Genomic DNA, 12,199 nt, shown 5'->3' with positions numbered 1-12,199 from the left:
CGTCAACTCCTTTAAAAAAAGTTATAAATCAAATAAAATATTTGGACTCGATGTTGAGTACACTGCCTTCGTATTCAATAACGTGTTGGTTACAAAGACAGTTTTCTGTAAAACATAGTTTCATAGTTTACCTTCAAAGGCCAAGATCACTGAACTGGGAATAAAGCTTGAAGTGAACCGAAACTGTCAATGAGTCTTCACTCATTCCCAACATGACTTCCTCCCATAGCCCCATTTATTATTTCTAAAAGCGAACATTCAGTATTTATCTAACTAAAGTAAGTATTTTTTTCTTTGCCGAGGGACATAAAGCACAAGAGAATTTGAAGATGAGCGCATAGGGCGTCCTTAAACTGAAACGAATCAACAACTCCAAATTAAGTTGAGAGAACCTCAATCGAACCATCTGAAATAAATGAAACATTTATTTTAGGCTTCTCAGGATACACTATAGTCCCGCAAAACATACCCGCAACTCCCACTGTTACAACACCCGGCAGCTGCCCGATTCTGGAACCCAAGCCTTTCATACAAAGACAGAGGTTCTCAGGACGGTTAAACCATTGAACGCGCGGCCTCAAGGAAAGGAAAATAATCTGACCTACATTAAGATGGCCAGAGCGAGAAAATAAATATGTAGGAAAGGAGGAAGGGGTGGTTAAAGGAGAGCGAAACCTTAACCTTCTGGTTGTAACACGTGCTCAGTAAGAAAGCAAACTTCCGGGTTATTTTATGGCTGCGTAATGGTGGCTGAGGACGAGAAACAGCCGAAGCCCGGAGATTCACAAACCAGGGTATAACAAGAGAAACCGAAATAAGACAAACCCTCGCTGCTGCTGCTGCCGATCCTCCTCCCACACGCCGCGCCGGGAAGGCCCGAGCTTCCCTCAGCCACTGACTCCTGTTCTCCCAACAACAACCTTCCTTCCTTCCTTCCCTCACTATTGTTCTCACGCTGCTTCTCCAACTAGAGGCAGTTAGTTGTGAGAGGAGCTCGCTGGGACGCGAGCGCACGATGCAGGCGGTCTCGTTGTCGGAGCGGCCCGACCGACCGAGCGAGGAGAGGCTCGCACCGAGATCGGCCTTTGTTTTCCTGGGGATGTCCCCTCAGCCTGACAAGGGCGGCCGTGTGTGTGTGTGTGTGTGTGTGTGCGGTGTGTGTGTGTGGCGGGGGGTGGGTGAGGGGAGCAGCGCCGGGGGGACGGAGGGAGGCCACTCACCGCTGCGCTGAGGTGAGGCGAGGACACGGCGCCCGCTCACTGCCCAGCCGCCGCCGCCATGTCAGGCGCCTCCCGCCGCCATCTCCCATCACGTGACCCGGGGCCGGGACCGTCCAACCGCCCGCCCTTCCCGCCAACCGCGCTGCCAATCGAATCCCACAAGCCCCCAAGCAACTTGAATGGTCTAGCATGATTTTGTTGAATATGCGGGGAATTATTTTTTTTCCCCTTATTTTTTTTAAATATAAAAAAAACTCCCCCAAAACACCGCCGGCGAGTCCGGAGCACGTGACCACCAGCGCCAACGCCGCCGCCCTCCCGCAGCGTGGCGTCATCGCCGCCGACGTCAGCGCGACCAATAAAAAGCCGGCGCGTAATTTAAACTCCCGGCGGCTGGTGCACCCTAACCTGCTGGCGCCGGCTGATTGACGTCCGTCTCGCCCAATGGGCCGCCAGGCAATGGGCATATGGGGGGGCGGTGTCTGCAATCCCGACCAATCAGAGGCTGCGATATGGTGATTTACTCAAGTTAGGCTGATGAGCGCAACGTTTAAAACTTTGGTTTGGAAAAGTGTTGATGCGGCCAATCTGCTGTAGTTTAGTGATAGTGCTTTTTGTTAAAAATCAGCGTCTTTTTGTTCCTTTCTTGGATTATTTTCAATACTATGGGTAATATTTTCTAACTGTTCTTCAGTCCAGCTCTCGCTGCGGTGTTTTATTTTGGGGGGGCGCCTGGCTGGCGTTTACAGTCAATACGGTAGCGTTAAAGATGGCGGTGGCGCCGCCGCGCTGCTAGCTCCCTCGCCCACATCCTCCTCCAAGCACCTGACGCCTGTCCGCCCGCCCGGCTGCTCGGCTCTGCTCAGTCGGCTCATCTGACCCCCTCCATAATGCGTTGAGCCTTGTCTCGATATGTTTTAATCCTTAGGGAAGGTAAACGCAGCGCAGAAAGACGGCAGAGGCACGGCGGCGAAGGAGAACCGGCAACAGGCAGCCATGGATGAGGTACAAGCGACAGGCAGGCGGGCGGGGGAGCCGAGGCCCCGAGCCGGCCCTTCCCTCCCAGCATATGCCCCGGCCCCTCTTAAACCCCATAGCCCATTCTGGCCTTCACACTGCGTCCGCGGCTATTTGCACGGGGTTTAAATGTGTGATACTTAATGGAGATGTCAATTGGCTAAATTACTGAATTGACATCGAGTGATTCTGGGGCACTGACAATCGTGGGCAATTAACATTCAAGTAACGACTGAAAAATATAATTAAAAAACGGCAACTGTTCACAACGATTGGAGTGTCTCAAAATGTATTTGATATTCTTGGGTGATTAAAGAAAAGTCTGCCGTTTTGTAACTCCCGGGCCGTAAACATTTAAAGTGATTGACACTTAATCCTCTTCATTTGGAAAGTTACTGACTCATGAAGTGCTGTCACCTGGCGCTCTGGTTATGCAGCCTGATCACTCAGCAACTGGCATGTTGCTGGCCGTATTTCCCTTGGGGGAAACCGAGAAATAAATAGGAAGTACAGTTTCAGAATACATATTATTTCAATACTATGTATTCAATAGTATTTGGAGGAATTTATTTGAAGAAGGTCATGAATCTGTGGCACTGCCCCAGACAACTGTAAGGGCTGAGCCATGTAATAATATTTAAGATCAAGACAGATGTGGTCAGATTGGGGGTGGAAGTTTAAAGGGAGAACTGAGGTAATGGAGTTGGGGCCAATATCAGATCAGATGTGATCATACTATATGGCAGAGCCTGGCCTTGTCCTGTGTTTCTGTGTTTTACTCGGATTTTGAGTTTGGAAGAAGGTGCTTGCATCCCCGCAGCAGCCAGCAAATCCATCCTGCTGGTCTCCAAAATGCTCTTTCACGAGTAATGGGTGTCCCACTCTAGTGTTGTTTACTTGGGGAGTCATTTGTATGCAGCAGGGTGCCCCAGCACCACTGCACCTCAATAGGCCGATGGTCCTTTTATGGACATAAAAATAGCTTTTTTTCTACGAGTAGTAGCTCTACTCAATAACCAAAAATCTGTAGCCTCCTTTTGCTGTGGTATTTTATTTAATTCACATGTTTAATCAATAATGTTTTATTATTAATGTTTTATGTGTCATTCCTAACTTTCACTGTATGTCGTTGTCACTTGCGGACTGAGCACCAAGGGATTTGAATAAATATTTACATTAGCATATATACAGACATAGTGTTTTTCCTGGGGGGGGGGGGGGTGATTGGCAGTCACCGAGGTACGTTGTTGAGTAGAGTGACAGCCGCCGGGAAGAAGCTGTTCCTGGACCTTAGGGCTAACTGAATCAAGGGATATGGGGAGAAAGCAGGAACAGGGTACTGATTCTGGATGAATGGCGGTGCTGGCTCAAAGAGTTTTCCTCTCCCTTCCCTTGGTTTATGCTCCAATATCAGATTTGGTTGGGTAGTTCTTTTTGTTTATCTGCCCATATACTGTTTTTGCAACTTTGTTAAATTGCCCACAATCAATGAAGAATTCCCATTAAAGACCCAATTTAATTATTTGGAACATAAAATATGTATAGTTAATCTATTTTATAGGCTATTTTGTTAATTGCCATGTTTTTAAAAACATGTTAGTCTGCATGCATCTTTGTCTGTTGGGCCTGAAGCTGGTGGTGCAGTGGTGGTGTAGGTGCCAGCATGTCTCTGCAGCTGAGCTTTGTGGTGCATTGCCAGGCTGCTAGTCTAATGGTACGTGGAGGTGATGAGCTCAGTCCAGGCAGATGTTGTCTCTATTCCACGGAGACCCTCTTTGTTCTTCCTCCCAGTCCTTCTGTTCATCTGATGTTACATGTAAATGATTTGTACGTTGGCCATTATGTGTTTTCTTGCTTGTATAGGTGTTTGTCTGCATCATTGGGATACAAAAGACAGTTTAGCTCTTTCATTAAGCCTGTGGTTTTTAAAAACATGTTATTTTTGCAGTGTGGTGTTATGCTTCGCTGCTGATGTGGTTTGCTTCTGGTCCAGGTTCAACAACTGATCACGGGCCAGTTCATTCCTATTTGTGATGTATAGGTGTTTGTCTGCATCATTGGGATACAAAAGGCAGTTTAATCTTTTGCAAGATTTTTCTGTTGTTATGCTTTTAATTGAACTGGTCCCATTTTTTATCATTTTGCTGTGGGAGTGATTCTGAATGTGTATTGCTGTGGGAATTATCTGTGTAGATTTATACAAAACCTTTTTGGGAAGCAATTTATGGTGTGGCACTTTGGAAATTATTTGATTTCTTTTTTCGCTTCCTCCCTGTTTCACTAGGAAATTGCACGCATTAAACCAAAGTTCTTTCATCGTTTGAGCCCCATAAAAACCCGTACATCTCGTGTCCCACTGCAAGATGAAAACTCTGCCACTTCAGATAATCAGATGAAGTTCCAAGTAAAATGTACTGTCAAATGTGAAATGCAGGAGGAGAAAGGAGGTATGTGCGGATTATCCCCTTTGGTATTTTGTAAACGGTTTCAAAAACTCTTGCTCGGCGTAATGATTGTGTGAATAATAATAATAAATTTGAAATCCATCATCAAACCATTTGTATTGAGAGCAAAAAAGCAAACTGCTGGAGGAACTTAGTGGGCTAGGCAGCATCTGTGAGGCAGAGAGATGGTCAATGTTTGGGTCAAGACCCTGCATCAAGACTAAGAATGTAAAGGGTAGATGGCCAGAGTAAAGAGATGGGAGGCTGGCTGAGTCGGGAGCTGTTGAGTTGAACCAGTTGAGGGAGATGATGGGTAGAGGGAGCCGGGTGGGGAAGGCGAGGGTGGGTTCGAGACAGAAGTGGGGAGGGGTGGGGGATATAGATAGAGGTGGGGGGGTAGACACAGAATGGAGGCGGGGGGGGGGCAGGGAGGTAATAAGTGGTGATACGAGAAGTGGTTACAGGTGCTGGAAGCTGGTTAGTAAAGGGGGGGGAGGGGGCTTGTAGAGTCAAGATAAGGAGTGTGTGGTTGGCGGATGGAAACGGGTGAGGTAGGGAGAAATAAACTGACGGGGCTGTTTGGAAAATGTGGGCAGATGAGAGAGGAACGGGAATACAGGGAGATGATGGGTCTAGTGTAGACCAGGTATATTGGTCAGCATGGGAAAGGTGGGCTCTATCCATGCTGCATGAAGCTAGGTGGGTGCTAGCATTTTTTTTTGAAAGAGAAAGGCCGGAATAATTTTCCAGATTCTAGAGCTTGCAGTTTCTATGACTCAGTTGACAGGAATGCGGCAGCTGCACTGCCCTGGACGCTATGGGGTTTCTCGAGGGTTAAGGAAGGAGAGGAGACAGCAAGGGCTAGTAAAATTGGGAGAATTCAACGTTCATGCCATCCGGACGCAGGCAACCCAGGCGGAATATGAGGTGCTGTTCCTGGACGCTGTTCAGTTTCCAGAAGAGTGTTGGGTTTTTAAAACCATCCGTTACTTGGTAATGAGCATTACAGACACTGGCTTTTTAACACTAGGATTCTGTTCTCACTGCTGTGGTTTCAATTTATCCAGGCAATTACTCGTTCAACAACATACCAATGATCCCTGGTTGATTAGAACACCCTTAGCACACAGAGAATCAATGTAAGCTTTTGGGTGAAGGTGTTCCAGATTCCCTCCACTACAGCTGTGATATAGTGAAAGGCTGGATCGCTGGGACTGTAGTGGGCTGAGGGGTGACCTAAAACATTTAATAAAATCACGACCCTACTTCAGATTAGAGTCGGGGGAAAGTGAAACGAGAGATATAGATGGTGAACTAGAGAGATATAGAACAAATGAATGAAAGATATGCTATAAAGTAACAATGATAAAGGAAACAGGCCATTGTTAGTTGTTTACTAGGTGAGAACGAGAAGCTGGTGTGACTTGGGTGGGGGAAGAGGGAATGCCGGGGTTACTTGAAGCTAGAGAAATCAATATTCATAGCACTGGGCTGTAAGCTGCCCAAGCAAAATATGAGATCCTGTTCCTCCAATTTGCGTTTAGCCTCACTCTGATAATGGAGGAGACCTAGGACAGAAAGGTCAGTGTGGGAATGGGAAGGATAATTAAAGTGTTTAGCAACCGGGAGATCAGGTTGGTTCAGGCATGAGGTCCCTTCTATTTCTTTTTTTGAGAGTAAGACATGTTTGTTTCTACTTTTAACAGTTTTTTTACATCAAGCGTGTAAACCTCTGCCTTTATTCCTGCAGGCGGACAAAAGGTTTGTGTGTCCAGTGCTAGAGATTCCACAAAATCTGGCAAAGAGCAGAAAAAGGAGCCAAATGTGAGTGAGGAAGGAGCAGAGACTGCAGCAACCACCCCAACTACTGGTGGGAAATGTGCTAAAAAGGGCAGACCTGCGGCCCTTGGGAACAATCAAAGCAAAAAAGCAAATAGAAAATATGTTCGTAGGAAATGTACAGTGAAGCCTCAGAAACGCACACCGTGAGTTAAACGTGCATTGATATTGTGCTTCATTAGTGTTTGAGCTTGATGTCAATGAAAGGAGACCATTCAGCTCATTGAGCCTGTTCTCTCTTTCAGTGAGATCATAGTTGATCTAAAGTGATGACGAGGAACTGTGGGTGCTGGTTTACCAAAGAAAGACACAACATGGATAGATAGCGTTTTGAGTGGGCTTGTCTAGACTAATTACAGGGAGGAGTGGATGGGAAAGATAGCTGGAGAGAGGAGGGCAACACAAAGCACGGCTGGCAAAGGGGTTGGCAAAGCACGGCTGAACACAGGCAAGGTGTTTTTATATTTGTAAGAAAGAACTGCAGATGCTGGTTTAAATCGAAGGTAAGGTAGATGTTGGATAAAGGCCAGTGGTGAATAAACAGCCCAAAAGGATAAGAGTTGTGAATTATGAATATGGATGATGGAATATGGTGATCTTTCTCCAGCATTTTGTGTCTTTCTGTGGTCAATCCAAAATGGGCATCAACACAAATTTTCTGTTCTCTCCCCATGTTCCTTGCCAACCTTGTCATTAAATGTATATCAGTTGGCACCTCCGAATGATTTCACCTCCACATTCTCTCTGAGAATTGCAAGGAGTTGCCGCGCTCTGAGAAGAAATTGCTGCTCCTCTTTGGTGGGCAGCCCCTCAATCTGGGACACTGCCCTCTGGACAATACTCCCACCCATAGGGATATCATATCACCATTCACCTTTTACCGAGATCACCTCTTGCCCTTCAATAATGTGTGTGGACTCCAACCCTTCATTCCAGGAATCGGCAGAATTAATTCAAGTATATCCTTAAATATGGAGACCAGAACCGTGCATGTTCCTCTCTTCAGTGAGTGCAGTCTCTCCAGAATCATATAATTTCATCCCCAAAATCAAAAGGAGTAATTTTGCAACGATTGGAAGGGAAGCGTTGCCACAAGCTGTTGCTGGTGACCTGCCTGACTGCCTCCAGCTGCCTGTTGCGATGCTGTGATGTTTATGCTGCTAAACTGATGGCTGGCAGAAGCGGGTGGGGCAGTTTAACCATTCGGCAGATTGAGGCAGGACAAAGATGCGGTGTTTCTCAGACTCTGTTGCCCTTCCTGTAATGTCTGTGCTGCTGCACCTTGGAGACTTTCTTTAATTAAGCTCTCCTTCATTCCTGCCAGAATGAAGAGCCCTGCCAGTCGGAATCACAAGCTTACTGATTACTACCCGATCCGCAGGAGTTGTAGGAAGTGTGAAGGGCAGCTGAAGGTAACTCTTTCAGACTCTTCTCTGGGCCTACCACCACCCAGGTGGTGCAGGGCTGGTGGATTTCCCATTTGCTGCTGCATGATTGGATACGGCCACAGACATGCTGACTTAATCACTTCTGTTCTTCCCGCAGTCAGAAGAAAAGAAAATAATTGACGAATTCCTTCGGAACGGGAAGGAAGAAGGAATGCAGGTACTGTTGTAATATGCAAACGTGTGGAGTTAAAACTGGAGCCGTGGCTCTGGGTTGGAAGCAACATTGTCCAGTGCTGAGTGAATGTAAACCTGCACACTGGCCAATTAATGGCAGAGGACTGGAAAAGTGGCAGGGTGCGCTTTTATTCCCCCTGACACAACAGTATTTAATATTTGTTACGTGTAATTGCCTGTATCGTCTGTGGTGTTTTCTACCGAGACAGCGATTGTACTAAAACAATCTCCAGCATCGCCTGACTGCAGACATTATCCTAACCACATCCCCATTGCTCTCTGCAAAGGACAGACTGCACAAACATCTGGATTTCCTGCCATCGGGCAAGCGATACCGTAGCATCAAAGCCCGGACAACCAGACTGCTAAACAGTTTCCTTCCACAGGCTGTGAGGCTGCTAAACACCTGCTTTTTGCACTGACAATTTGATAACAACTCTGGCACTGGCCACTTAAATCAGCTGCCCTGGACAATTTATGACTGTTTTTACTTGTATTTTTAATGTTGCTGTTTTTTATTTGCATTTTTTAACAATTAGTATTGTTTTTATCAGGAACTGGATTGTTTTTATTTATGTGTGAAATGTTTAAGTTTTATGTGCGATGCTCAGGTATTCCCGTGGAAACGTCTTCTCATTTTGCACTGTACAACTGTTGCTTTGCCAGATGACAATAAAGGTTGATTGATTGAACTTCCTCTGTTCCTGCAGGTTAGTGTAATTGACGGGAAGGGCCGTGGTGTGATGGCCACTAAACCTTTTCAACGCGGAGACTTTGTGGTGGAATACCACGGCGACCTTATTGAGTTTGCCGATGCAAAGAATCGAGAGGCTGAATATGCGCGGGATCCCTCCACTGGCTGCTACATGTACTACTTCCAATACCTCAGTAAAACGTACTGGTAAGCCCTCCCTCTGACAGTGCTCTGGGTGGGTCCCACATCCCCAGTGCTCTCTGCTCAACACCTGTGCTTAGTGCAGTCACCACACCTAATTCTAACAGTTCTGCTTCTCTGCAGTGAACACCCCACACATTAATATTCTTGCCATAAATTGGAGACGATCTGTCAGTGCAGTTCACATCTGGATATTTCATCTGAACTGTTTGATTGAACTGTCTGTTGTCTGTCTTTTACATGGTGTATCTATCCATGCTGTATCTCTAAACTAAACTTAGTGTGGAGCGTTTCCAGCATCAGTATTTAATCCAAAATGGGGGATATTGACAGGTAAAAATGAATCTATGGAGAGACTTCACACTTTCGATGACCTGGAGTAATATTTGCCCAATTTGAGCTGCAGTTTGCTGAAGGAAACAGCAGAGTTGGTTCTGTTGCAACACTGCATTGACAGCCAAAATGTGACAAGTGGCAGCAGCCTAGCTCTGGCCCATTAGATTGTCACAGAAATATTTTGATTGTAAGTTGCCCACTGAGTGCAGGATGATTCACTGGGACTGCCACTGGATTTGTCCGGCAGAGGGTAAGGTTGGGCCTTGTCTGCACTGGGTATTGAGCATATTGCACCTTCCAGCACGGGGCCTGTGTCAAGTACACTTCACTCATGCTGAGAGTTTCTGCTTCGGTCATCCCCTCCCTTTCAGGCATTGGGTCCCACATTCCTCCATCCAGAGGAGAACAAATTCTCTTTGCTTATAATTTGTGAAAGTATTCACCAGGCTTGGCTGATCCATGTTCCCTGAGAGCAGTGATTGTATCCTTGACGTGTGAAGGGACTGGAGATCAGTGGTGCCTGTGCCCAGAACTCTTAAGCAGCTGTTGTGATGAATTGAATTAAATACTTTATTGTCATGTGTGATGAGTCACAGTGAAATACTTCGCTTGCATACCCAAGGTTTGCAAATAGTCGCCCATAAAAGATGCTTACAAAGTACCCCTGTGCCAGGTCCCCCTTTGTTTCCCCCCCCCCCCCATACCGGGTCCTCCTTTGTTCCTTCCTTCGGCAGCGACGTCCTCACTTACACGTGTCCGTCAGCCAGCACCGCCATCGGCCGCTGCCCCGACCTCTCCGCTAACACTGCCGGGTCATCTCCGTGCTGCCAACCTAGGCCCCAGACCTGGGGACTGGGAGTTGGTGCACATCCAGCCTCCACACCAGTTGAGGGACACGTGGAGCCCTCAGTGAAATTGTCCAGAAGATGGTTCTTGTACAGTGTGAGATTAGTCTGATTTGGGGTGGCTATCGAATGGCTTTCATGTTCGAGGAGCGTGATTTTAATTCCTGATTTTGGTGCCGCATTTCCAGCGTGGATGCGACGAAGGAGACTACTCGCCTGGGCCGGCTGATCAACCACAGCAAGAACGGGAACTGTCAGACCAAGCTGCACCACGTGGATGGCAAGCCCCATCTTGTACTGGTTGCCTCGCGGGACATTGCTGAAGGGGAGGAGCTGCTCTACGACTATGGAGATCGGAGCAAGACCTCGATTGCAGCACATCCCTGGCTGAAGCAGTGAGGCAGGGGAGAGGAGTGCAGCATTTGTAACTGAGGTTGTTGCTGGGCCTTGGTGATTCCGGTAATTCATCAACCCCCATTGCACGCTGCTCCCGATCCCAGCAGCTGTTCTTGCCTCTTTGGAACTTTTAGATATTAATGCTTACTAAATCTTGCAGGGCGGGGGTGTGCTTAGCAGCTTGCTGTCATGAAGCAGATTCTGTATTTTATGTGAACTATTTCAGTTGTACAGTAGTGGCAGCTTAGGCCTGTTTTTATGCTCTGTGTCAGAAACTTACTTCTGATATTTCAGTGATTGAATGGTATCATTTGTGAAGTGATGACCATTTTTAGAACAGTTCTGTGTGCTGAATAATGAATTTGTCCCTTCCATCTGCAAGAGGTGATTGGACACTTCAAAATGCAATTGTTTATGCTGAATTAGATTTTTAACATGGGATTGTTCATCATGCCTGAGCACCTGTTGTAAATGGCTATTTAAAGTTTGTGTACAAAAGCTTCATGTTGAAGATTATTGAAATAAACTCTGTGACCTAGTTGTACTGAAGCAGTATCTGTTGATGATTCCAGCTATCCTGGCTTGGCTGCCCTCCCTCACTGAGGGACTGACTAACACAGATGATTGCATCTGAATACTGGGCCGTGACCAGGCTGCATTGGGAATGGTTGCTCAGTGATGGATGAAGTGAGTCCCATGCAGTCCTGCTGTACCCACAGCCTGGCCACCTGGCAAAGCCAGGCTGCACTACCCTCTCAGTCTGCTCCCACTTGTACATGGTATATCATCCCACTCCTTCACCATGGATGGCTTTAAAATTCCTCGTGCCACCTTTATGCAAATGTCACTCGTCACTGATGTAAGTTTGGCAGCTGAGTGAGCGTTTAACAGATGGGAGATCCCACATACTGAGCTGATGCACTTCGACTGCAGGTAGAGGGTGGTCCAAGCAGTAAGACCGCTTGGATCACCGCCTCTACGATTGGGCCCAGAACATGCTCAGCAGAGCAGCTGGTATACATGAGCCTCTCATAACCCATTCTGTCCAGTCTTCCAACAGAGAGAGCTCCTTCAGATACAGACACCATCAAGGATTTGTAACAGCTGGAGACGGGGGGCCTTGTGTTGTGTTCTACATGATTCCAATGGCTTGAGCTGACTGGGCTTTATCCATAATTGGACTGGTTTGAAATACCTAAAATTAGATTCAGAGATATCTGTTGCAAGTAACAAAAGGTTCCCATAAAACATATTGAAATTTCTATGCTGCCTAAGGAACATCTGTAATAACTGAAATTAGAACACAGCTGTCACAGTGATGTTCTGGTCATAACCACTGTCTTCAACTTAAGTGAGGGCATTTGCCATGGTATACAACTGGAGTTGTCGACAGTGAGCTGGGCTATAGGTCAGTGGATGCTCGGATACTTTGAACAGCTGGTCCATTACTTGTGGCAGACAAGGACCAGGCTCAACCTGTGGTTGACAGAGGAGGTCAAGGGCAGTGTTAAATTAAACACCGGAGTATACAGACTGGTTGGGGGTGCAAGGACCAGGAAGGTTTTAGGTCCAGCAGCAAAAGACC

At 46.7% G+C, this 12,199-nt stretch overlaps 2 protein-coding genes across 6 annotated transcripts in view; one reads left to right on the top strand and one right to left on the bottom strand.

Moving 5' to 3' along the window:
• The window catches only part of sbno1 (strawberry notch homolog 1 (Drosophila)), a 36,425-nt gene extending 35,111 nt beyond the window's left edge, over positions 1-1,314 (bottom strand). For 2 of the 4 annotated variants that reach the window (XM_055655475.1, XM_055655481.1), the window contains exon 1: positions 1,221-1,314. The gene's annotated coding sequence lies outside the window, so the exon portion shown is untranslated. Of the gene's footprint in view, positions 1-131; positions 286-825; positions 976-1,220 lie in introns of those variants that run through there. The other 2 variants (XM_055655476.1, XM_055655477.1) reach the window with 2 other exon arrangements.
• Positions 1,315-1,717: 403 nt separating this feature from the next.
• LOC129709245 (N-lysine methyltransferase KMT5A-like) lies at positions 1,718-11,155 on the top strand. 2 transcript variants are annotated; one of them, XM_055655483.1, is made up of 8 exons: positions 1,718-1,889; positions 2,149-2,225; positions 4,522-4,684; positions 6,432-6,666; positions 7,845-7,932; positions 8,066-8,125; positions 8,853-9,043; positions 10,407-11,155. In XM_055655483.1, exons 1-8 carry the CDS (start codon positions 1,886-1,888, stop codon positions 10,615-10,617), a joined length of 1,029 nt encoding a protein of 342 aa, XP_055511458.1. In that variant the 5' UTR covers positions 1,718-1,885; the 3' UTR covers positions 10,618-11,155. The 2 variants fall into 2 exon arrangements, with proteins under 2 accessions (XP_055511458.1, XP_055511459.1); XM_055655484.1 differs by lacking the exon at positions 2,149-2,225 and having other exon boundaries at positions 1,719-1,889.
• The last annotated feature ends 1,044 nt before the right edge of the window (positions 11,156-12,199 follow it).

Source organism: Leucoraja erinacea, chromosome 25, assembly GCF_028641065.1.
Source record: "Leucoraja erinacea ecotype New England chromosome 25, Leri_hhj_1, whole genome shotgun sequence".
NCBI lineage: Eukaryota > Metazoa > Chordata > Chondrichthyes > Rajiformes > Rajidae > Leucoraja > Leucoraja erinaceus.
The sequence above is the reverse complement of the archived record's forward strand: the minus strand, read 5'-3'. Positions and strand labels throughout refer to the sequence as shown.